The sequence below is a fragment of the Orbicella faveolata genome, unplaced genomic scaffold, assembly GCF_042242905.1.
Source record: "Orbicella faveolata isolate gen_17 unplaced genomic scaffold, um_ofav_v1 contig_24, whole genome shotgun sequence".
In the NCBI taxonomy this organism is placed as follows: Eukaryota; Metazoa; Cnidaria; class Anthozoa; order Scleractinia; family Merulinidae; genus Orbicella; species Orbicella faveolata.
This window is the reverse complement of record NW_028301552.1, coordinates 31,158,937-31,182,827: the sequence shown is the minus strand read 5'-3', so window position 1 is coordinate 31,182,827 and position 23,891 is coordinate 31,158,937. Positions and strand designations below refer to the sequence as shown.

The following is a 23,891-nucleotide window of genomic DNA, read 5'->3' as shown; positions in this document are numbered from 1 at the left end:
TACCTCCTGTCCAGGGACCACGGAGGGGGAGGGTAGTTTCATGTCTACCGCAGTTCCACTAGGACCTTGAAGTACTCTCGTCCTTTAGAAATCTACATCCTTTTGAACTCATTAGTTCAAACTGGACTGATTTAATTTTGACTCAAAACTGACTTCCGCATCGACCAAAACTAAAATGCATTTCAGTTGATACAGTTCTCTTATCCGCAGGGAGAAGAAAAGTGCACGCTCCATCATGAACTGATATTGATTTTTGTTGAAGCTGCGTGACGTAGGAACGTCACATGACGTCAAACCATCAAGTAAATGGCCCTTCGGGTAACGTAAAACTGAGTTGGAATTCTGTTCTGTCTAGCATGGAGGAACAAAACAGTGATGCCTTAAAACTTCAAGAATTTATGAAACAGAGCATGGTAGAGTACACCTCTGATAGCTCGAAACTTCACGAATATCTGAAGCAACACCTGGTAGATTTTCCAACAGGAGATGGAGAGCTAAAAATGTTTAAGTTCAGGTAAGGGAATTTAAAAGTTTATAGTGGACTGTCTATCTGTTGGATCACTTGATGTTATTGATTATTTTGCTTGAATGTTTATATATTCGCCGCAGGGTATAATAATTTGTCGCTTAGAATCTGAACAGAGATTTGCCGTATTGCTTCGATTCTTAATCGAACAGAACGGTTATCTAGCAAGTACTTGACTCGTACATAAATCGATCGTTTCTTGGTGAGCCAAGCTATTATTTGTTGGAGTCTCCTTTAGTTGAGAACGACGAGTTATTGATGTGACGCTCATTACACCCTTAAACCGACAACAAATGAAAAAAACGAAATATCGCAAACCAGGCCACAGGGTAATGATCCTCATTTGTCATGTTTCCCACTTAATTGAGTCTAAAGGGTCGATGCAGTGGATCAAAATTGATGTTTGCGTGACTCAAATGACTTGTTTATATTCACATCAGTCACTTGGGAAGTCACAATATAATTGCCGTGACCTTCAATGGCGTCTGCATACAAAAGGTTGTTAATTGGTATTGCTTTACAAGGCATGTTTAATCCGAGGCAAATTATTAACAATCCAGTAGAGCTATCAATTGTTTTGGGTGGTTAGTATGGCTCAGTCACGGTTTGCGCATATTGAAAAGTTTAGCCTCAATATTTCAAAATTCGTCGTTTGCAATCCGTGTTAATCTTCTCCATCCTTAGCCAACCTTGTTCCTTTATGGTTTCTCATTATCTCTTTGGTGTTTTTCTATCTTATTAACTGTTATTTTCAGGTTTCCTACCATTTGAAAGTAATTTTGTATTTGGACAAACTAACTCAAAATACCGTGACTAAGCTCCTTTAATCCTCCATGGCTGGTTTTCATTAGCGCATAAGCGTAAGCATATGAAGCAACATACGCCGTCGAAGTAAGATGCAGTTGACTATTCTACAGCGGAAGAGCAACAAATAACAAAAATTAAACTTTCTATTGTATCGTGCCGGTTCTTAGTTGTCCGAATCATTAGCACTTACAGTCATTTGCGAACATATTTCTGAATATTTTATTGAACCACAGGACTGGGACCTCAAATCCAACCTTTTTACTTCGAAAAAATGGCAAAGAGTTCGTTTTGCGACACAAAGCTCTAGTGGAGGTGTACATTGGTTATCACAAGGTACTAGTTATTGTGTCTATTGTCCTTGAATGGATTGATATGATTATTTTTAAAAATAATTTTTATTTGCTATTATTATATAAGAAAACAAAAACAAATGAAAAAGGGTTCTCTGGCTATGACACGCTTTCGCTTTCGGTTGTCAGTTAAAAGCCTTCGCGCTCGATGAAAGCTGTCAACAGAAAATATGTACAGAATGCGTGAGACCACAAAATAGAACAAGGGAAACGTAGCTACAAATGGACTAGATATATTTTTTGGTTTTGGTTTGTTGTTGTTGTTGTTGTTGTTGTTGTTGTCTTTGAATGAAAACAGTGAGCCGCTTCACGGTGGTCAGCGTAACCCGACTGAAAGAAGTGTGCCATGAGGTTCTTTGCAAGCGTGGAAAGAAATTTGTCAATCACCTGAAAAAATTTTAAATGCTAGAAGAATTATCAAAGGACCAAGCAAGTATTTCTATGTTGGATTCTCTGTTGCAAGTCTATCACTTCTGGAATATTATTTTAATCTAAGTCAAAACACTGACACTTGCTATTTTTACTTACGTAATACAGTAGATAACGGCGCTCTATAAATATTTATATTATTTATATTTAGTTTATCCTGGCTTCTTTTCTTCCATTTGTACGCAATTTGACTATTTGATAATTAGTGGCGCAAAGAAAAAGTATGAGGGAGGAAAAAACATGAATTCCTGTTGGAGAAACTAATTTATTTTTAATGATTTCATTTTGTTAGGTCGATGTAGAGTACAAGATCATGTCCGCCCTCGCAAAGACTTCTCTCCCAGTGCCTAAAATGTATCTCTTCTGTGAGGACAAGACAATCATGGGCCAAGAATTCTATGTCATGGAGTATATCAAGGTATAATGCCAAAAGACGCATTGACACATTAATCCTGATCCCTTAGATCATAACAGCCGATCAAAGTGCAAGAAAGGCGTATTGACACATGCACTGCACACGTACTCCTTGGAATTTGTCAGCATGCTGTTGACTTAACCTGGGTTTATGCATGCACTCCTGCCATCAATGTGGCTAAATTTGACAACATAGCCTTACATACTAACTTAATTTGGAGGAAGCGTGGCCGAGTACTTCAGGGCGAGAAAACTGCAGCCGGTTCGTTTGGTCTGTGACCGTCTGTCTGACAGACCACATTACTCTGTTTGCAGGCTCGTCAGTTCCCGGATGCAAATTTACCTGGTGTCCCTCCAGAACAGACAAAGGCCATCTTTGAGGCTGCAATCCGAACACTAGTGCAACTTCAATCGGTTGACACAGACAAGCTTGACCTAGATGGCATCGGTGACAAAGAGAACTTCTTTCATCAGAAAGTAGGTACACAACAAATACGACTGAGAGCTATAAGCTTAAATACTAGATCATTAGATAATGTAATTCAAATGTTTTTGTTAGCCTAGCCATCATGGCACATAAGCCATTATATTTATTTAGTTTAATTTTCTATATTTTGCAGGCGTTTTTTAATACAACAATTATTCCACTCGTGGTTGTTGGATATGACATGATTATAGCCAACTCGGCCTTACGCACCTCGTTGGCTATCTGCCGTCTCATATCCAACGCGCACTGGTGAAATAACTGTTAAAATATCCCCTACTGCACCTTGTTAAAGGGAGAGCGTCCCGCGGGTCCAACCGTATGAGAAACGCTGTTGATATCTTTCGGAAATATGTCCAAAGGTGGCTCTCCATCTCGTTTTCGTCTTTCAGTTGGATGTGCTTTATGAAGGGTACAAACGAACGGAACTGAAGGAAAATCCTAAAGCTCATTTATTGATGAAATGGCTGAAGAATAACATACCGAAAGATGACAAGAAAGCTGGTATGAAACGATTTATAGTTACTCTATTTGATTCTTGCTTTTTAGCAGATATAATCAAGGAATTCTAAATTGGCCTTTTGGTACGGTGTACCCTTACATTGTTGAAATAAAAAGTTCAAGTAGCTTTTTTACTTCCAGTTATTCACCACAATGACTTCAGAGTTTCAAATATGCTGTTTCACCCAGAACAGGTGAGGAGTTACTTCTCATTATATTTTCCTTTGGTTTTATCTTCGTGCAGTTTAGAAAGAAAGTTGTTAAAATTATTTCTACACGAATGAAGGTCGAATAATTGAAACATGCCCCGCGTCGCGATAACCTGTTTCCTTGGTACCTATTTCTGCCAGTCAAAGGCCTTCAGTTGTGTTTGTGCAAGATATCACGCTACGATTGAAAAGCATAAGGCTTCGTGATGAACGTTTTTCTGTCATTAATCGCCGAATTCAACGGCTTTTGTACCTAACCATTGCAGTTAATTAACGTTAAAAATCAAAAATTGTGTCATTTATTTCAGTCTCAGGTCTTGGCCGTGATAGACTGGGAAGCAGCGTCCTGGGGACATCCATTTGAGGACCTTGCGTACTTTTGTTTTCCATACCACTTCCCTGAGGAAATAGATGTTATCCCTGGTTTTAAAATCGGTAGGTAAGGGACCGTTCATTTTTTATAAGGTAGGGGGGGGGCTGGTGGGATTTGGGGGGGGGGCCCATGCGAAAAAAAATAGCTTCCGAGGGGGGGCCATCCTAAAAAAAATAAGGGAAAAAGGGGGGGGGGGTCCTGTGAAATATTTTAGTAAAACTTTAAAATGGCATAATGTTTGGATATCAAAAAAATTGCTATAGAATAAACATAGAAGGCAGGATACAAATTTATTACAAACTTTCCTTCTCCTTTAAAAGAAACGTTTGGCGACAAAAAGCATTTGTAGCTACTGAAAAGAAGTATTTTAACACTGTTATTTTCGAATGCAACTTTCACTGGCACTCATCTTCATCTTCGCTGTCTTCGAGTTCTTCGTCGCCGCTTGTGCTGCTATGGGAGTCTCTTTCACCAATGCTGCAAGAAGCAGCAATGCTTTCCGTCAGAGTGTACTCTTCAGGGTACATGAGGGTGTAAACATAATCTCTGACTTCCTGCTCAAGGTTTGTGGTGATTCTGCTTCTTGCAGCATTGGTAAAATAATTCCCTTCCAAGAGCTGTGCGATGTATGGCCCATCTCTTCTAAATAACGACGTGGCAACATCCTCAACTTTAATACACTCTTCCGGGACGGCCGTTCTAGGAGGGTACACAAGACATTGTGGAAGATCATTTCCTAGCGGGTTTCCAACACAGATTCCATAAACTCGTTGGACGTTGTTTTCAGTCCGCTTCCTCTTTCTTTCATTTGACTTTCTGCGGTTTTCTTTTTTCCTTCTCCTTTTGTTGATGTGCTGTTTGAGTATACTCTTGAATATGCTGTTATAATTGCTCTTCTTATTTTCTAGTGCTTCCATGTCCTGCGTGACCGTCGTAAACTTAACGTCTATACATTTGATCTGTTTTACATTAAAACTGTGGGCAAATTCTTCGCAAGCCCATTGGACTGAAAGAGTGTGGAATCGTGTTCCTTTACATCTTTCAATATGACATTCAACTTTTCCACCATTGCTCTGTGCTCTTTGATGGAGAAGTTCAGTTTTCTTCCATCACTGGGCTTCAACTGGTACCCTGGCATGGAAAACTCACTCGCCCTTTCTGAACAGCCATCCGCACTTAGAAAGATTGCTTCTTTTGCTTGTAAGATGTCAAACTGCCTGGATCGTTCGGCTGTAAACCTTTTCTTAAACGACTCGTCGCTTTCGCCATTATTGCGCATTTTGGAATGAGCCTCTTTCATGATGCTCATGTAGTAATGCGCTCTTTCCCCGATTGGATTAACAATATAGCCAAGGCTTTTTTTCCGGAGACCCTGAGGTATGGTTGTATCATCAGCAGAGGAGGAACTAGTGACCTAACAGAAAAGGAAAGACGATTTTTTTTATTTATTATATTGAACTGATATTATTGAATGATCATGGTTCGTGTAACCGTTTGATGTTGTATTCGTGTAGTGAAATGTAGACCTGAGTCAAACGATATATTAAAAGACACATACTATTTTAAAAATGTTCAAACAGTTTTAGGTGCTATCTTCACAATAGGAAAATACAGAAGTTTCTCATTATAAAAGTGAAGCATACATGCGTTTTTAATGTCCAGATAAAAATAGGAACACTGACCAAAAATTAACACTTACCGGCTCATCTTCTTGTACTTCAACAGCTTTCTGTTTTAACGATCGTTTCTCGTGGCTTTGCAAAGTTCCTTTAGAATGCCATTTGTTCCAACAGGGGTCACAAATGCCTATCACTAGAGTAGAGGTAAAAACCTTCCAAATAAAGACATCTGTAAGTTAAATGTAACAATGTGTTTCACACAACACATCCACAGATTTCCATTTTTTTCACAACACTTCGTACTTGGTTCAGTATCACAATGCAGGAGCATGGAAAGACTCTGTTCTAGGCCACTGTTACTCCCGTACGATTGAGATGTTTATGAATGAGCACTATGAGGAGGGGGAGAACTACAGGGAGTTTCTAAAGTTGTCCTGTCGAGAAAAGGTAGGAGAAATTTGTTCTTTTTGTTGTAAATGGACTGGACCACCCATAGAAATATACCCTAAACCAGTTCCTGACCATTCCTGCCTACCGGAATACCACTACCTCTCCTACCAGAAGACCCCAAAAGAAGGGCGTGATCCAGATGATTGGCAGCCAAGGGTCCAAGCGAAGAAAGAGCATGGAAGTGGCAGGCTGGTTTTATCTGACCCAGAGAGTGTTGCTCTATTTGCAGGCAAGTTTATTGTCAAATCAAAGTTTCTGGTGGATTATTTTCAGCATCTTGAAGTGCTGGAATTTAAAAGGAAAAAGAGAGCAGAAGAAAAGGCAAAGTTAAGTAGGGACGCAAAAGATAAATCATATGAGGATTATCCTTGGACTGAGTTGTGCGAAGATATAACCAAGCTTAAAAAGCTACGTGTTCCAGAACTAAACAAGTACTTGAACCACCTCGGGCTGAAGCAACATTTGAAAAGCAGCAAGAGTGAGAAAGGCAATTGTAAGACATTCATGCTTGCTGCAGAAGAGTCCTGTCAGAGCTAGCCAACCAACACTGAGAAATGCCAGGACATTGATACAAAATGACAACAGGGCAAGTGCTGACAGCAGTGAAACGGATGAAAGTGACAATGATGAGTATGACAGTGATACCATTGACTCTGGGAGAGAAGATGACTCAAGTGACGTCATTCTTGCATCCATCAATTCAGATGAGGAAGATGCCAATGAGAGGCCAAATGCCACACGCCCAGGGCAAGCCATAACTAGGAGATCCGAAATTGACTTCTCTTTCTTTTGATTTGTTTTTTAAACAACAGCTCTCTGTAGTATTGGGATTGTAAATATTGTCTTCATAGTGAGCACAATAACGTCAAGTAGGGGGATAATAGATAAATATTAAAAAAGTTGAAATCTAAATATTGTTTGTTCAATTTTTTTTTTTGGGGGGGGGGGGTCATCCCAAAAAATGACCGCTATAAGGGGGGGCCATGTGAAAAAATTGGTAAGCTGACGGGGGTCATGCGATTTTTAAATGGTGCTTCCCAAATCCCACCAGCCCCCACTCCCTCATAAAAAATGAACGGTCCCTAAATGCCTGTAGCTTAGCTGCTAAAATCAAATGGAGTTACTATTTTAAACTTGTTTTCAGTATCGATTGTTAGGCCATGCATGTCTTTTGTTTTTGGAGAATTTTTTTCATTTCTTCCAGTTCCTGTCACCCTGAGAATCTCGTTATCTGTCTTTTGTTCTTCCACAACCCGTCGACCTCTGGTTCCCTTTTTATTCCCGGTTTCTCCTCTCCCCATATCATAGCCTAGAATTACTGATGTATCATTGACTCCAAAGTATTCTTTGTAGAATCCCAACGATTATCCTCGATAAGAGCGGAAAGGAACCATTACAAAGCTCAAAGCATTGTAATATGCAAAGGTTGCTCTCCATCTCGTTTTAGTTGCAAATATACTTACGGTTGCAAATATACTACATGAAAGTTACAAACTATCGGGAATGAAGGAAAACCCAAGAGCTCATCTATCAATGAAATGGCCCAAGAATAACTTACCCAAAGATGGTTAGAAAGATGGTATGAATCCATAAATGCCATCGGTGCTCATCACTGTTTAACACCGATTCTTCGCGCCATACCTTATAATGGGTCTCAACTCATTAACAAATTTAAAAAATGTTTTTGGCAGGTTATCGCTCAGATGGGATCCCTAGGGAAGAGGCCATGCTTTCTTTATACTGTGAGCTGACCGGAGACACCCTTCCTCTCCCAAATTGGTCATTCTTTCTGGTGCTGGTATTTTTCCGGGTGATCACAAATATTCAGGTGAGCTGAGTTACAAACATTCCCAGACATTCCTTTGGCTTCTATGTAAATCTCAACCAACCAGCGTTTTGCGGAAATTTTGATCCGCATAGGACAAATATTGCCATTTTTACAAGTTTATGACGGGGGATGAGGAGAGGGTCAACAATCATGCAAAGAAGAAAAGCGAGACTGCTGTTTCGAAGGAGGAAGCGAACGAAGATATATATTTTAATCATAAAAATTACAATTTCCTCGATTAAGAGTTGTTTGAAAAACTCCAATTTTAAAAAGACAATAGGCCATTTACAGGAGAAAACTAAGGCGCGGCTTACATAAGATGCGAACTGGACCATTTATACGAACACGGCTTATATAAGACGCGAAGTGCTCAAAAAAGTTCACGGCTTATTCTTGACTAATGCCTCGCTATTGTGTTGGTTGTCATAGCAATCGCGGAATTGCGCAAGCTGTCGCGCGAGCGCAGGAAAAACTTGCGCTTGCGCAAAGTGATCTGATAAGTTCGCGTCTTAAGTAAGCCGCAAACAAGCCGCGATACCATTTGCGGGCGTCTTATATAAGCCACGGCTTATTTAAGCCGAGCTCAAAACCTTCGTCTTACACAAGCCGCGGCTTGTGTTATCCGCGTCTTGTGTAAGACGTGACTGGTTAAAATGTGCCGTTTATACGGTAAGCTTGCGTCTTATGTAAGCCGTGGCTTATTTTCCTCGTATAAATGGCCGTAATGTGGAAAATTGACCAAAACATGCCAGAAATGAAATCGCAAACTTTATCGAAAAGCAAAAACATGACGAGTTTCGCTTGCGTGTAAAGATGATAGTGATTCGTTTACTCCTATCCAAGTCCGTTTTTTTTAACCAGCTCTCAACGTGACAAATTTCACTTTAATATGAGATGCAACCTTTTCTCGGTTACACGCCTTGCGCGGAGTAAGCGCTGCGTTGAAATAAGCCTCGGGTTTTGAGATGCCCTATCATACCGTTTGGTCGGTTTATATCAGGGAGATTTAGTCCAACCATGGTTCGTATTTTGGTGAGAAGAAGACTAAACCAGCCTCATATACCACCCGAGCGAATCAAAACGACACGATTGGGTATTTACTGTATTCAAATTCGACCATGAATCCGGCCACATGAGGCTACTGACTGTGAGTAGAATACCAGGATAGTACAAGGGGCTTCTAAATCGCTAATTGAAAATCTGGGAACGATAATATTTAAAACCGAAGAATAGATTCACTCCTAAGGATTCCATGTTCATTAAATTCGCCCTTACCCATTTATACACCTGGGTGGAGAGAGGCACTGTGAGAATAAAGTGTCTTGCCCAAGAACACAACAGAATGACACCGGCTAGGACTCGAACCCGGATCGCTCGATCCGGAAACAAGCGCTCTAACCCGAGGCCACCGCGCCCGTCTCAGATAAACAACCCCAACACTAATTTAATCGAGTGACTACGAAGCAATCTGTAGCACATTTGGCGCTGGACGACGTGCACTCAACCAAGAACGATAAAACAACTAGGAAAAAGTACGAAATATTAAAATGCTCATTTCTTTATTTCAGAACGGGATTGCCCAGCTAAGATCCGGTGCTCACGAATTTCCACTCTCTATTGATGACTTAGTTGCGATGTTGGAGCCCGTTGTAGAACACGCGTGTACAATTGCAGGACTGAAGTAATATTATATTTGGTCATCTGCGCTTAGATGCTACACGTCAGATAACACTGCTGTATCCCACGGAACAACTCTTAACATCTATAAAATGTAGACTTCTTTTCTTAAATATATAGAATAATTTTTCTTGTAATCAATTTAGTTTAACAGTAAGAGTGACTTTCAACTACAGAATTGTTTAACAGCCTTCCAGTTTCCGGGTGAGATGGTAACTCTATCGAATGGTTCAATTGCCACCTTTCTACCAACCCTGAACAGTTAAAAAACATCGATGATCATGAATATGTCGAAACTCACTTTACAGAAAACCGTTTGCATGCCATACGGACCCCTCGTCATGATGGACGGTAGTTTTTGCTCAATGTTTGCTTAATATCTCCCTACCAAGAGTTGGTCCGTTTTTTAACGGGTTTTTTTTTATCTCAACCGATAGTTTACGCTATCTGTTAACATAAGCGGCCGCGGTATAGCGAGATCCGAAAACGAGAACAAGAATCCATGATTATCTGCTTTAAGTTCTCAGTTATTTTCTCATTTTTTGGTTCATTAATGACTCAATTCTTTCATTAATTAAAGCTTGTGGAAAGTAGAATAGAAATAGAACCTTAAAGTTTCAAATGTGTTTCATAATTGCGTTTAAACAGAATTCGCACGATTTGTTTGTGGAATCAAATCAGAAAAATACGTTAAAAGTGCAGAAAAAATTAAGATAAAATCCGTAGGGAAATCGAGCAATTTAAAATTTTAGTGGACCAAAACCTTGTACCAAAATAATTTTAGCTATTTTACAGTCGTTTTTACATTTCCTGAAAGCTAAAGATATCAACAGAAGCCTGAAATAACACCAAAAACATTTCCCATAGGAACTCGAGAAAATAAATTTCGAAGTTCAAAGACATTGTGCAAACAGAGGTAAAATTTCATGATCAGTCTCATTTCACCATTACTTTTAAGTGTTTCATATGAACTTCAAAATTTGCTTTCGACATTTGGTGTTGTTGGAAAGGATTTTTTTGAGAACACATTTAAAACGGTCGCACAGAATTTTGCAATATGATGTAAATCATTTCGATACAGAGTTTTTGTCCACTTGTTACTCGAAACTTCTGGTGGGTTCCTTCTTGATACACTACGATTTTAACAGTTATAATACTGTGTGCTATCTTGAACTAAAATTTCCGATATAATGTCTTATTCTCTCTTCTTCATTCCCTTCAAAGTCTGCTATCCACGGATGATTCAGAGCTTTAAAAGCTGTTACCCGCTTGTGAGGATGTACCACAAGCATTCGTTTAACAAGATCTGTAGCGTCATCTGACACTTGGTCCCAGTACCGCGCTGACATATTGTAGCATCCTTCAACAATCAGTAACATCAATTTTCTGTCATCATTTTGCCAGAATGGTGGATAACCTACAAGTAACAAGAATAGAATTACTCCGCATGCCCAGATGTCAACCGCTGGACCAATAGGATCGGCCAGAATTGTTTCAGGTGCAAGGTACAATGGTGCGCCTCCTGCGTCACACTTGATGACGTCAGAATCTCGCGGAAGGCGACGTGCGAGTCCGAAGTCGGTGATTTTGGCGTGAAAGTGATTTTGATGGACGCTGTCTTGTTTCAGGAGAATGTTGTCTGCTTTAATATGTCGGTGAATTATCCGGCTCTTTCGGTGAAGATAATCAAGTGCTTCAAGAATCTGTAAAAAAGAAAAAAAAAAAAATGAAAACGTGAGGTATAGTGTTATCAATCAGTACATCTCGATGCAAGTTACTTGTCGTGTCAAATATTCTGCACTGATCACAAATGATACGGAGAAAAGGAAAAGAAGGAGATATACTTTAATTAAACCACCACCTCGGTGCACGTTGTACAAGCAGGGTTGTAATTTTCGTCAATTAAACCCAAGTTATTCGCTCCTATCCGAAACGATATCATCGGCGCTGTAGTCAGTGGTCAAACAATAATGTTGTTTATACGAAACATCCGCGTTTTACAAATTAAAATGCACAATTAATCGGAAAATAAAATGCAGAGTCTTAGTAAATTGCAACATGTTAAATGCTCCACGAATGATACTTTGCAAATACTTGTTGTATTTGAAAAGAATTGGATACAAAGTTGAAGTTTTCAAAGTTTCTCGATTGCCCAATTCACCAGATCTAAGCTCAATTACGTTATTCTCTCTGATAACATCTCTTGAGGAAATATGGCAAAGTGTGACCTTGTAGAAACAAACATCTGTGCTCGCCACATGCTGCACGTATTTTTGTGATTAGATACGGTAAACAGTGGCGCATTTATGCTTCAGTTTTTTCACCTCTCTCGAACCTCTCAGCCACTATAGTGACGAGGCCAAAGAAGCAATTAAGAGAACCAAGTTAAGTTCATGATGCTTTTCGTGAACATGGCTCATTGTTTCCAGCTATGCGTTAACTCAAACTCGCTGAACAAAATCAACAGTTTGATTTATTGTGAACGTTTGGCAGAATGGCTTATAACGTCCGATTACATAGTTTTGTTTAGTAAACTTTGGCGGATCTGTATAATCAAATCAAATAAGTAGCTTATACAGTGATATCCACCTTGTCAGTATGTAAACGAATTAATATTCTTGGCTGTTTACCTGTAGAGAACTTTGCAGCATTGTTATAATATAATTAAAGTAATAAGCTTTTCATGGCTGAGCTCGTCTGTATATTACATGAGGTGAGCATAAATTGGTGATTATGCAGTCACACCATTATCGTTCTGGGTCCATTAAAGAAGTCATTTCGTCGAACGCTTGTCCAATATTGTGTTGCAACAAGACTGGTAGTACGTCTCCAGCCATACTGTTCAACAGCGATTACGTAATTAATATTCTAGAACTAAAAGGTTACGCACCTGATAAATAATACAGCACGCTTGTGTTTCACTGAATGTGGTTTGGCCAGCAATTTCATCAAACAGGGTCGTTCCTTGTATTAGCTCCATTACAATGTAAATCTCGTTTTCTTGAACAAATGTTTTGTACAAGGATACTATGTTCTTGTGTTGAACTGTTCTCCAAATCTCTGCTTCGGTTGCCACCTTTTTCAGGTCAGCCTGACTGCCTTTCGTAAATCGTACAATTTTTGCTGCGAACTCTTTTCCGCTTGTCTTTTCTGTACATTTACATACACTGGCAAAAGAACCTCGTCCAAGAAAGGATTTGATGTCAAAACTTTCCGAGAATGAATTGCTCTGCGGTTCAACTGCTCTCTTGCTTTCAGTCAGCATTGCTGCAAGGTCTGTAGAGACTTGTGCATATAGAGTAAAAAAAAACAAACAAACAAACGATAGGTTACCAAAGTCCCAAGGAATGACTTCGCTTTTACTCGTGCTGCTCAATTTGTAGCCTGGTTTCCAGCTGATATGTTCAGTGTAGCTCTCTCTCTCCCTCTCTCTTATCATGACATTTAGCTCCCTTCAATAGCATGATGTCATCGAAAATCATCTGGAAACATCAGTGGTCGGGCTGCAATTAACGCAATTGGGTCTGTCGCGCCAATCAACACCAAATAAGGCAACTTTTTCTGGCAAGCTGTTTAAGTTCAAGTGGACAAAACGAAGTCAGCATTTCATTGGAATTGAAACCTTTTATCTCCTTTTGTTTCCAGTGAAATTGGAACTACTCAAATACGTTCAGCTCCGACCCTACTGCTTATCGATTCAGAATTAAAAGTTTCGCGATTTCTATTTGTAAAACCTTCTCGAGTAAAAATCTATCTTACTATTAGTCAATGGCTGCCTCAGGGACCGATTAGAGTTAAATGGCATGTTTTTCATATCGTTTAGTACAAAATTTTGGGGTTCTTGGAATCTCAAAAAAACTTAATGACATGGTGTAATGTGCCATAACTGGGCGTCTTTTTGTCTTATTCTTGACATTTTTTTAACATTTTTAAAATGATGTAGATTTTGGATGTTTTCTGCCTCTTGATTTGGTGTACTGCTAACTTGAATTCCTTGATTCAGTGAACACAACAATTTGTTAGTCGTAAAATTTTAGCCCACTGAGCTTTTCAACTTACCCTCGTGGAAAACCTTTTAAATAAAGATTGAGTATATGAGTAACATTACATGCTCACCTGGGAGTCATGTTCTAAACAAACAAACAAACAAACAAACAAACAAACAAACAAACAAACAAACTTTCCCTATTCCTTAAGTTTTAAAGGGACTCATGATCAAAAACCATATAGTTAGGTTCTTACATGTAAGCAAATTCAGTTATTCGAACTCTTTCTTTTAAAGTTGAAAAAACGCTCGTTTTAAGAATTATTGTGGCATTTCTTCAAAATGTCTCCTCGTCGATTTGTTTTTTCAAAAGTATTTTCTCACTTCACATAATTGCTGCAACCGACGACAAAGCCGACAAAGTTGCACTGATGCAATGGTGCAACTAGTTTTGATTTTAAGTGAATGAATCAGCTCTTTGCCTCCTTATCGGAGGGCTGCATGAATTATCCTTTGTTTTCTTCATCTTCTGTGACCTCCACCTCCGCAAATAAGGAATACAAAGAAGTGAACACTGAATTTTTCAAAAACAATACAAAAGACATTAGTCATGCATCGAGATACGCAACATTTTGCACAGGAAACGTGCCATGAGATGGCAACTAAGAGCCGGATAACAATTGTCCTTTGTGTCATAGACAGGTAGGCGACTCTACAATTGTTTATTCTAACCTCTGCTCCAGCAACTGAGCCATGTCATCAGATAACAATACACTTAAATGGCATTAGTAAACAGAACATCAGACATGTGATAAGGGTCTTACTAGAATAAGCTTTCACGTGCTTGTTCAATGAACTCAAGTGACGACATTTACATCTCAATAACATCGTTAAAGAAATTATTCTTTACCTAACACCGTTTAAAACAGCATGAATAATTTGTTCTTTCGCCGTATTTGGTTATCTCAAAGCCCTCTACTATTAAACACTTTGAGGCCAATTATTTTGTTGCAGACTACGAGAACCAAGAACGGAAAGCATTTTCATCCCTTCACCAAATTTGCCTGTGGCAAAACCACAAATACTCAATGTTTCAATATAGAGTTCATTAAAATAACATTTGAACTTTGCAATTTAACGTCGTGGAAAACCTTTACGATAAAGAATGAGTATATGCGTCTTCTGGGAGTCATGTTCTAAACAGACTAACATTTGCTATTTCTTAAGTTTTCAACTAAGGCTCTTAAATAAATTTATTCGAACTCATTGATTAAGATTGGAAAATGTTCGTGTTAAGAAATGGTGAGAAATAGTGACATTTCATCAGGTATTCTCGTCGATATGTTTTTATCTTGTTATCTATTCCCGACATTTTTTTTCAGAATGTTACAACACAAGTTTGTTCCGCGACCCAAGCCGCAACCGACGACAAATTTAAACCATGTTCTATCTTCTGCGATCGTCTGCGATCGTCTGCGATTGTCAGCGATCAATTGCGATCGTGCGATCATATGGAAACCAAAGTTCTGCAATCTGTGATCGAAACGTATCCCATAATATTTTGAATTCCGACCCATGATTCAACGCTTCTTTGCCACAAAGCAACCGCTTTTTTGTTGTAAACATGGCTGGCGTTGAACAAGGTAACGTTAGTAACGAGAAATTTATGGAGGAAGTTGCGCGATATCAGTGCGTTTACCACCGTAACAGTAAAGATTTCAAAGACAAATACAAAAAGGCTAACTGCTGGGAAAAAATCGGGGAGAAATTTATTTTATCGGCGGCTGAGGCGGAGGTCGAATTCCGCACCATAAGAACTGCGTATGGTCGTTATCTGAAGCATTTGAAAACGCTACCTTCTGGATCGGGGCGAGATGCAGTGCCAAGGGAATTTCAAAGTAGGTTGACTTAAAGAAGAAATAAATCTGCTTGCAGCAAAATTTCCTCCTCGACGTCCGCCATATTGTTTGCTGCGATTTTCCCGCCAGCGCAACGCGCGTGTAATTTTGACAGTTCCGCTGTCCGAAATGTATGCAACGGTCGGCTCTGCGATCGCTTGCGATCGTCTGCGATTATATGGAAACAACTCTCTTTGCGATCGTCTGTGATCTGCGATTTGCGATCGCGATCGTCTGCGATCATATGGAAACCAGCCTAAAGCCGACAAAGTTACCGGTATGCTGGTGCAACCATGCAATCAAACAGTGAATGAATTAGTTCTTTGCTCCCTTATAGGAGGGCCACGTGAAGTATTCTTTGTTCTCGTCATGTTCTGTGGCCTCCTTCGCGGACGAAAAGGCCCCAAAAAAGAATACAAAGAAGTGAACACTGAATTTAAAAGAAAAAAATATATTAGTAATCCATCGTGATACGCAACACTTTGCACAAGAAACAGGCTATCATATCATCTGGCAACTAAGAGATGACAATTGTTCACCTTCTTATAATTATAGACAGTTAGGCGTCTGCCACGGAGCCATAACATCAGATAACAATATACTTACATGGCATTAGTAAACAGAAGATCAGACAAGTAATAAAGATCTTACTAGAAATAAGCTTTACGTGCTTGTTCAATGAATTCAAGTGCATGAAGACATTTACATCTCAATAAAATCTCCAGCATCGTTGAAGGTCGCGTTTTTAATAAATTATTCTTTACCTACCACGTTCTAAAACGACATGAATCAGTTGTTCTTTAATAGGCCGTATTTGGTTATATCAAGGTCCTCTATCGAGGCGAGTTATTTTCCGCCTAAAACTATTAAACACATTGAGGCTAATGATTTTGTTACAAACCACAAGAACTAAGGTCGGAAAACATTTCCTTCCCTTCGCAAAATTTTCCTGTAGCAAAACCGCAAATACTCAAAATATTTTTATGGACTTCATTGAAATAACAGTCATTTTAAAAACTTGGATGATGATCTAATAAAAGAGTCAATGAATTTTCGGCGTCATTTTGCCCAAACGTCAAATGTGAATATATCCGAAGATGTAGCGAATTGACGAATTAATCTTTTCTGCCTCATCGATTCTCAGCGCAATATTATAAAATAACGGGTCAGCTTCGAGTACAAGAAGGACTCGATTAAAGATCTTTCTCAGTCAAAAGAGTGATTGTTGCAGTGGCTTGGCATCGTGATCGCGTGACTGAGTAGGGTGGAGGGAGAGGAGTTGGCGTGTAATGGACGCCGGACCACAACTGAGTGTCTAGCAGACGATTTTTGCGGGCCGAAGTTGTATTTGTGGATTTGCGAAATGTCGTTTGCTTTGATAGCAACAATGGAAATACAGGAGAACCAACCTAACTTGCAGAGAAAAACACGTGAATCAGGAATTGTTTGTCTCTTAAATAAACATTCTGTGCTGCTGTAAATTACTTCTATGGATCATGGACCAGCGACAACAAAGTGCACAACTCGAGGAACCTTAGAGAAACTCGTTTCTTGTTTCTCGCTGGAAGTGTGTGTCTTCACACTATTTTCACGGGAATCATTTTTGGCGGGAACAATTTTGCGGACAATGAAGAAACCGCAAAAATCTCAAAACTTTGATCTCACAAAAATTTCGTTCTCCTAGATATCGTTCACGGTTGAAAATAACTTTATATGGTGTGAAAATTGCTCCTCAATAATTTAATTTGCAGCTGATAACAACTCCTGATAGATGCCAGTGGTTACTGCAACATTATACCCTGATCCCTGAGATTTTCCCTCTTCTCTCCTGCTTTAGAAGTGAAAATGTGGTGAAAATCAAATGAAAGACAGTTCTTTTGAACCGTGGCTTCCAGAATCTAGCACAACGTTCAGGAGCAATACGAGATAGTTAGTATCAAAAACTGAAAACCCTATAGTTGCGTGGGTCTGAAGGAATTAACAAATTCCAAAACTGAGTTCACTTGGTCATTGGTAGTCTTACCTGAACAGCTGGAATTTTGCGCCAGTATTAAAACTTCTCAGCCGCTAAGAATATCGCGAAAATCAGTTGTATCAAAGAAACTTAAAAAGTGGCAACATTCTTTCTATAAGAACAGCTACGTCACTCAAAACTCATCACTTATATCGTCTTGGCAATGCAGTACCTTAGCTGAACAATTGATCAGTTTTAGAGTCGAGTGTTACTGAACTTAAATCCCGGTTATCACTGATCCCGGTGTTAACTGACCGAGCAATATGGCGGCAAACCCAAGTTAAAGGAGTTACATCACGTCTGGCGCATCTTGAAAAGTTTAGCTAAGGTTTTCAATTTCGTCATTTGTAAACCGTGTTAAACTTCTCCAACTTTGACCGTCCTTGTTCCTTTATGGTTTACTGTAATTTGTTTGGTGTTTTTCTATCTTAGTAAACTACTATTTTCAGGTTTCCTTCACTTTGACGGTATTCTTGTACGTTGCCAAAATACTGTGACTAAGCTCTCTTTAAAGACGTGCGTATCCCAGTAGCTCCCAGTACTTTTGTTTAGAGACTACGAAGGTGGAAAATCAAAGCCAGTAGTATATAAGACGAACCTACAAGTGGTACAGACCCTTTTCATAAATGACTGCCAATTATAAATTCTTTTGTAAGTATTAAAATTAGCCTGACTAATCTCGTTTTTAAGTTGATAATTCAAAAGAAGTGTTACTCCCAAACGAGTTAAGTGAGGCTAATTTAAATGCATACAAAAGAAATTTAAATTGGCAGCCATTTATGAAAAGGGTCAATAACATAAGGGGCTGTGAAGTTTACTTACATAACTAACAACTTAAAAAGCGCCTGTTTTACTCATCACGAATATAAAACTTGAAATGATATCAAACTAGATCAAATAAGCGCGTTTTTAAAGAATCTACGAGTACACTCAAGATCGACGAGGAGATTCCTCTGAGATCGCTCTGGAACCATAATCTATGTCGCTGAATTCACTATCAAACAGTGCTACTACTTCATATGCTCACGTACTCTTTCTTTCGATTTTTCTAGAGCCATTTGATTAGCTCTCGGGTGTCTGTCTTGCTCCTTCTCTGGTTCACTGACCATAACTGTTTGGGTTTGTATTTAGAGGCTCTAAATATAGAACAAGTCCACCGCGCCGCCAGGTATCAATCACTATAAAGACCTATACATTTAATACATTTTGGTCTTGAAATGACTCTGCCGTCACGGCAGCCCCCTAGAGAAAAAAGCTTGGGCTCTCGATTTGAGCCATTTAAAGTTTGGAAAAAATCCTTTTAAATACACATGACTGTGAAAGGAACTTGTGAGATCGAAAGGGTACAAGTCTAGTATTGTAGAAAATCAGTCTTTGGGTAAATCTAGTCGGCCGTGAATTAATTGTTTCCGCCTCGCTGCCGGTAACACTCGATCCTGATAATCCAATACACGGATTTTCATAGTCATAACTCATAGCACGATTTTTTTTTATCCTTAACAACTTGGGACACTTAGGGACTTTCGTGACACAGGTGAAGAGAGAAATTATTCTTTTCAAGACATTTTGAAGAATGATCTGTATCAGGTTCTTTCCGCTTGTCGCCCACTGTGGCGTGCAATACTCCTGTAATTGTCTGATTATGTGACCGGTGTTTCCTTTGGGTGGCTGCGTAACAGCCCAGTGTTTCCTGAGGCACGCGATGAATACAAACCACAAAAGAACAACATTGAATGAGTGAGGCCAGAATCTCCGCGTAACCACAAGACCACAACAGCCGCGAAAACCTGTCAAAGAATTTGCTTGTTAAAATTCTGGAAGGTCATTAAATTTCGGTGTTACCGTTAGGGCACTCATTTATAACGACTTGACTTCAATTGAAAGAGCTGCCTCTTAAGCAAGCAATTTGTCGTTTCTTCCCACCCACAGGTAAGCTTTTTCGTTTGTGGCCAGTCTCGATCGCTTGTCACCTTGGGAATCTTGTCATGAACATGTCATTTCTTAAAGTGAAACATCAACTTTATCTGCACGGTGTTTCATAAAGTTTCCGTGTTCATGTCCTGCAAAAGGCGTGATTATGATCATCGATAACATATATTCATTAGCTATTTATTTAGAAATCGAATTTGATTATTTATGTAGGATAAATATCTTTAACTTTGCCCGGATCGGTGATGAACTTTGAAACCACTGTTAGACTGGACTATTTAATGCATTTCATCGAAAAATAGATTTTAAAATTTCTGCTAAACTTGTCAAATCTGGCAGTAATGTGTGTATGTCTGTAGCATAAACACTGAAAAACAGAAAGGAACATTTTTTTTCTGTGTTGGTTGACCAGAATTGCATCAGAATATCACATTGATGTCGTACGCAGAATATCTCGGAAACGTGTTCAACCCCTGGCCAGTGAGCATTTCTCTCTTGCCAAGGTTAAGAACGTGATAACATTAATTAAGAGATAAGGTTTCACGTTAATTTTGAAACAAATAGCCATAAATTGTCGCGCAGAGGTTATAAAAACACTGACATCTCAAATGATTTGTTTATTTTTCAGAATCATCTACTCTCCTGTGTAACATTGTGAAATATTTAATATGGCGACCCTCACGGATAGGGCGTTTGGTCAAGATTTCGAAATGAAAGACTTCATTGGCCAAGGAACCTTCGCAAAAGTCTTCAGATGCGTGGAAAGAAAAACTGGGCGCGATTTTGCAGTGAAGGCCTTTCAAAACGAAGATGAAAATTTTGATCCGAAGCTCATTGACAACGAAGTTGATATTTGGAGGACATTACAGCACCGCAACATTGTATCTCTATACAAACGTTTTCATGAGCATAGCCGCGTGTGGGTTGTGCTGGAATTCGTGAGTGGAAAAACTCTGCTGGAGGAAATAATAAATCAAATCGTGTTTCCTGAAGAAGAAAGCAGAAATATTATACTGCAGGTAAGAAACAGTCATTTTCCAGATCTGATAGAGTCTTAGAGAGATACAAGTTGCCACATTTTCATTTTTTTTTGTTATGAAACCTGTATCGCACTTTTTTTCCATACTTGATTTTGTTATTTGCTAGTAAAGCCTGAGTCAATTTTTCTCATGCGTGAAAGGTGTTCCTATAGAGCGTGCGTAGTAAGAGACAAGGCAAAGTCATGCTGGTGTCTGCTGATGTAGGGCCGGTACAGGCATAACTTACAATGATGATCACATGTATTTTTAAACGCTTTCGGTTTTAAAACACCGGCGGTGTGGGCCGTTCATTGCCTGGTAAAGCTCAACACTCAATAATGCTCATATCAATTTCAGATTTCCTCGTAATCTCATATGCTTGAAACAATGAAGGGGAGATAAAATATTATAAATTGCCCCGTGTTAAAAAAAAAAAACACGTTATTATTGATCCCAGACGTCTATTGAAATTGCTTTTTTTTCCGTGGGGGGGGGGGGGTACTCCCTTAATATGGCCTATATAGGTATGTGCGACCCCAAAGGGTATGGTTTTTCAGCCGTTTTGGTCATAAATGGGGTATCGATTTTAGCCATTTTGATCATTAATAGGGTCTGTTTCTACTCTAGTCTTGAATTAGGTTTGTTTTTAGAAGAAGCTACGTTTTCATCATTATTGATAAGACCGACCAACAAATTAAAAGCCCTTCACGATGCCTTTAGCATCAATATGAACTAGGGAACTAAGCATAAGGCAGGTCTGAAACAGGGTATTGGTTTAGGGTCAGGTCATAAATAGTGTAGGGAAAATCGCAGATTTTGGTCATAAATAAGGTAAGGGTTTAGGGGAGCGGGCCGCACACCCCCCCCCCCGGGCTTTTTTTTTTTTTTCTTTTTTTGAGGCCGTTTCAAGCACCGTTGGTTTCATTCACGTGAACCAAAAAAAGTGAGCACGTGATGGAAAACAATGGCCAAAGTTTGCAGCACAGCGGTAGCAAATACCGCGAAAGTACCAAGTTCGATGCAAATCTTGTTCATGCGATTGATTTTGCGTCTGTCGAACTCTTCTCTGTAACATATCTTGGATTGCATCTTGCTAGAAAGTGCGAAACTCAACAAACTTGCAAACAAACTGTGAAGCAACTTGCTTGGCGGCAGAGATTCACTCGCTACGCCCCTGATTACACGATCATAAATTCGTCATCACGTGATCACTTTTTGAATCACGTGAATGAAACCAACGGTACGTGCAAAGGCCTAAAAAACAAAAGCCATTTCAACAGGCGTCTGGGATCAATAGTAGTTTGGTAGTTTTCTTTCGTAGCCATAGCTAGCGTGGCCAACAGTAAAAAAGTAAAGGTAACTATACTTTGCTGGTTTTCCCAATTTGAATTTCCAGTAATCTCTCGCTATAAATAGCATTTTCTACATTATTTAAAATCGTAAGCCAAATTTATACAAATCTCAGTCTGTTAATTACCGTTTATGATTTCTGTTTGAATCTGGTTAAGTTTAAGACATTGCTGCGTAGCTTGTGGAATTCTGCACGCAAGGCACGAGAGCACCAGACGACAAATGAGAAGCCGCGGGGAAAATGGAGAAATTTTGCTACTGGCCTTGCTGCTTAAATAAAGAATTCGCGCTTAAAATCCTACCAGCAACGAAGGCTAATGCAACCGATGGCCCTCCTTTATGCATAAAGATCCCGGGACCAATGCTGTGAATGATATAAATTTTCATACGAGGAGCACGATATGTAGCAACATTTTTCACGTCTCATATAAGGAACTCGTTTCGATAAAATACTGAATTGCACATTCTTCTTTTTCACATTTCAGCTTATGGAGGGCCTTGAGTACCTTCACCGAAACAGAATTGTTCATCGTGACATTAAATCGGACAACATTCTCCTACAAAAAGTTGATGGTAAAACTATCGTGAAACTCACAGATTTTGGACTTGCACGTCGACTTCCGCAGGACTCTGACGTCATCAAATGTGACGTGCAAGGCACACCATTGTACCTCGCACCTGAAACAATTCTAGCCGATCCTATTGGTCCAGCGGTTGACATCTGGGCATGCGGAGTGATTCTGTTCTTGTTACTTGTGGGTTATCCACCATTCTGGCAAAATGATGACAGGAAATTGATGTTACTGATTGTTGAAGGATGCTACAATATGTCAGCGCGCTACTGGGACGAAGTGTCAGATGACGCTACAGATCTTGTCAAACGAATGCTTGTGGTTCATCCTCACAAGCGAGTAACAGCTTTTAAAGCTCTGAATCATCCGTGGATAACAGACTTTGAAGGAAATGAGGAGGAGACAAATGGACACTGTACAAATAATTTTATTTCAAGATAGGAAGCACAATCACCAAACCGTAATTGAGAAAGTCCTATTTTCCTAGTATCCGAGTTCAGCTATCCGCGAAAAAGTGATCGATATTGTCCGGAAGGTCAATAACTGAAAACAACCAATCAGATTGCTCGATTGCTAGCCTAATATTCAAGTCTTCGACCGGGTAATGTCCCGGATTATCTCGTCCAAAAACTCTTATTATATTTCTTTGTTCCTTGCTTTTTTGCGGAAAACGTCAGGCTCTCAAACAGAGTTGCGCTATTACATTTTATGTTGTCTTCACAGTTTGTTATGGTGGGATTCTTTTCTAACATTATCAGTCATGTAATAAATCTCTTATTAGCCAGTCGAACGTGCTTGGGAGTGTACTGCGACAATATCAACCCCTCGTCTGTCAATACCTCGTGCCGATATTCTCACAGTAGGTTCTGCGCACTTGGTTTTTCAGACCGGGCTTTTTTAATCTCTTACGACCAGGGCTGGGACAGATTCACCCTTACCCTCCTCCCCCCTCCCTTCGTAACGTCAAAAATATTTACGCAAGGACAACGAGACTCACATGGTATATAAGAGGTCAAAAGATCTCTGTTTTGCTGTAAGCAACATAGGATAAAGACGTCCCGTTATCCGAATAGCACCATTCTAGGTCAACTATCTTGAATTTTTTGATTTTCCAAAGCGCCAATAGTTACTCAAAAGTAAACAAAATCAATTAAACAATGCTAAAAATAAGACTAAAAAAGTAAAATTAACCACATGAAAGTTAATAAACGGCCATAGAAACATCAAGTTCCGAGAACAGTGAAATTTATGCCAAATTGTTAATGCTAACCCAGGATTAAAAGTTAACCGAAGTATTAATTTTTATTGAAAAAATTGTTTTTCAATGCTTATGTTTTGCGTTGTTTGTGTTGACTGAAACTAAAAACAGAAGGGCCAACAATGTAAACCAAAAACCTTACCGAAAAGTTTAAAAATTGAAATCAAAATTTTCGCTAATCCTGGGTTCTCTTAATCGG

At 39.3% G+C, this 23,891-nt stretch overlaps 3 protein-coding genes across 3 annotated transcripts; 2 read left to right on the top strand and 1 right to left on the bottom strand.

Annotated features, from left to right (window-relative positions):
- Positions 1-269: 269 nt before the first annotated feature.
- On the top strand, positions 270-12,453 carry LOC149111306 (acyl-CoA dehydrogenase family member 11-like). The gene is made up of 9 exons (XM_089291426.1): positions 270-514; positions 1,567-1,666; positions 2,405-2,530; positions 2,842-3,003; positions 3,403-3,514; positions 3,653-3,705; positions 4,029-4,155; positions 7,854-7,990; positions 9,559-12,453. Exons 1-9 carry the CDS (start codon positions 285-287, stop codon positions 9,673-9,675), a joined length of 1,164 nt encoding a protein of 387 aa, XP_089147552.1. The 5' UTR covers positions 270-284; the 3' UTR covers positions 9,676-12,453.
- Positions 9,533-12,993, bottom strand: LOC110065061 (calcium/calmodulin-dependent protein kinase type II alpha chain-like). The gene is made up of 2 exons (XM_089291428.1): positions 12,558-12,993; positions 9,533-11,370 (listed from the first exon to the last, which is right to left on the bottom strand). Exons 1-2 carry the CDS (start codon positions 12,930-12,932, stop codon positions 10,831-10,833), a joined length of 915 nt encoding a protein of 304 aa, XP_089147554.1. The 5' UTR covers positions 12,933-12,993; the 3' UTR covers positions 9,533-10,830.
- A 5,816-nt stretch (positions 12,994-18,809) lies between these two features.
- On the top strand, positions 18,810-23,224 carry LOC110065065 (calcium/calmodulin-dependent protein kinase type II alpha chain-like). Its single transcript, XM_020772175.2, has 3 exons — positions 18,810-19,493; positions 20,122-20,512; positions 22,348-23,224. The coding sequence occupies exons 2-3, from the start codon at positions 20,162-20,164 to the stop codon at positions 22,873-22,875; spliced, it is 879 nt and encodes a 292-aa protein (XP_020627834.2). The 5' UTR covers positions 18,810-19,493; positions 20,122-20,161; the 3' UTR covers positions 22,876-23,224.
- The last annotated feature ends 667 nt before the right edge of the window (positions 23,225-23,891 follow it).

Excerpts from the sequence above, each read along its gene's own strand:
- LOC110065061 (XM_089291428.1), bottom strand. The coding sequence starts at position 12,932 with ATGCTGACTGAAAGCAAGAGAGCAGTTGAACCGCAGAGCAATTCATTC. Across the intron at positions 11,371-12,557 it reads CGTGCTGTATTATTTATCAG|ATTCTTGAAGCACTTGATTA; the intron begins GTGCGTAACCTT and ends TCTTTTTTACAG.
- LOC110065065 (XM_020772175.2), top strand. The coding sequence starts at position 20,162 with ATGGCGACCCTCACGGATAGGGCGTTTGGTCAAGATTTCGAAATGAAA. Across the intron at positions 20,513-22,347 it reads GCAGAAATATTATACTGCAG|CTTATGGAGGGCCTTGAGTA; the intron begins GTAAGAAACAGT and ends TTCACATTTCAG.
- LOC149111306 (XM_089291426.1), top strand. The coding sequence starts at position 285 with ATGACGTCAAACCATCAAGTAAATGGCCCTTCGGGTAACGTAAAACTG. Across the intron at positions 2,531-2,841 it reads ATGTCATGGAGTATATCAAG|GCTCGTCAGTTCCCGGATGC; the intron begins GTATAATGCCAA and ends CTCTGTTTGCAG. Across the intron at positions 3,706-4,028 it reads TGCTGTTTCACCCAGAACAG|TCTCAGGTCTTGGCCGTGAT; the intron begins GTGAGGAGTTAC and ends CATTTATTTCAG.